Consider the following 1,610-nt stretch of genomic DNA (forward strand, 5'->3'; position numbering starts at 1 on the left):
ATTGACTTGAAATTGAAATTGTCCCAAAAATACAGCAGAAAAAAACCCAACCGAATATTTAACATGCCAAAGGTCAGTTTGTGCACGTCCTGATCCTGCCCCAGGTCTGATGTCACTCCTGTTGTCTCTTTTCTGAGCTCCAGGTCCTGCCTGAGTGGTGCCTATGGAGAACACAAATAACGGGACCCAGTTCATCCTCCACGGACTGACACAAGGCAGGACAGGAGCAAAACTCTGCTTCTTCTTCTTTTTACTCTTCTACACCACTATCACTTTTGGAAACCTGCTCATCATCATGACTATAAGGACAAGTGACCTGCTGAACTCTCCCATGTACTTCTTCCGGAGCTCTTTGTCTTTTGTAGACATCAGTTTCTCCACTGTCTCAGCTCCCAAACTCATCCAGGACCTTCTTGTGGAGGAGAGGACCATCTCCTTTGCGGGCTGCATGGCTCAGCTGTTGGGGACCCACTTCTTTGGGTGCCCTGAGATCTTCCTTCTCATGGTGATGGCCCACGACCGCTGCGTCGCCCTCTGCAAACCGCTCCACTCCCCGAGCGTCGTGAGCCCGCGCGGCTGCGGCTGCCTGCTGGCAGCCTCGGGGCTGGGGGCTTTGTGCACTCCCTGCTGCAGACCCTGCTGCTCCAAATGCCCTTTTGTGGGCCCAACAATGGGCTGGACCACTGTTTCTGGCATGACCACCCTTGGCTGGTGCTGGCCTGCGCTGACACCTCCACCAGCAGTGTCGGCGTAGCCGTCAGTAGTGACCTGATATCCCTGGGCTCTTTTGTTGTCCTTGCAGTATCCTATACTGCTCTCCTGCTTTCCTTGAGGACACACTCTCCCAAAGGGCAGCTCAAAGCTCTCAAAACATGCTCTTCCCACATCACAACCGTCACGCTCTTCTTTGGGCCCTGCATTTTCATCTACCTGCGCCCTTCCACCACCTGCCTGGCGGACAAGGTGCCCTCTGTCTTCTACACCATCATCACGCCCATGCTCAACCCCTTCAGCTACACCCTGAGAAACCAAGAGGTGAAAAACAGCATGAAAAAGTTGTGGAGCAGGACAGTGAAGAGGAGTGAGAAATGAAAGGACATGGGCAATGTTTGTAAGATGACAGGAGCTTAAGACATCATGGGGAGGGAAAGAAAAACTGGTATTGGGTGGAATTTTGGTGATTTGCTGGTGCCAATGACAGGAGAGGAATCTTTCCTTCTTCCTCTGCCACTGCCATTTCCAGTGAAATCATCACTATTCTTATTCAATATCTGTATCAGTATCATGATAAAATGTTCATCAGGGTAAGAGCTAAAAGCTTTCCTACAAGAGTCAGTCTGAATGCTCCCATTTTGATGGATTTCCTATCTTCTGGTGAATGTGCTGTCTCCTTCACTTTTGTTTTCCCTCCTGCCCCTGGGTCCTCACATACTCTCCTAGGAGGTCCAGTGCCAACAACTGGAAGACATGCAAATTAATGCCCACCTCCAAAAACCACTCCTGTACAATAAACAGGAAATTATGGCTAATATTGGTTGGATTGAGTTTATTTCAAGAAATCCTGAGACACTGATTTGATGTCACAGGTGACCCTTATCAGGGCAGCAGTC

The 1,610-nt window shown here is 49.8% G+C and overlaps 1 protein-coding gene across 1 annotated transcript; it reads left to right on the top strand.

Moving 5' to 3' along the window:
- The first annotated feature begins 163 nt into the window (after positions 1–163).
- LOC113961983 (olfactory receptor 4S2-like) lies at positions 164–1,137 on the top strand. The gene is given in 2 exon segments (XM_027672747.1): positions 164–614; positions 617–1,137. Coding segments are annotated over 2 exon segments (927 nt in total). The 3' UTR covers positions 1,093–1,137.
- Positions 1,138–1,610: the final 473 nt, after the last annotated feature.

The sequence above is a fragment of the Neopelma chrysocephalum genome, unplaced genomic scaffold (genome assembly GCF_003984885.1).
Source record: "Neopelma chrysocephalum unplaced genomic scaffold, ASM398488v2 Primary Assembly neopelma1_97740, whole genome shotgun sequence".
Taxonomy (NCBI): Eukaryota; Metazoa; Chordata; class Aves; order Passeriformes; family Pipridae; genus Neopelma; species Neopelma chrysocephalum.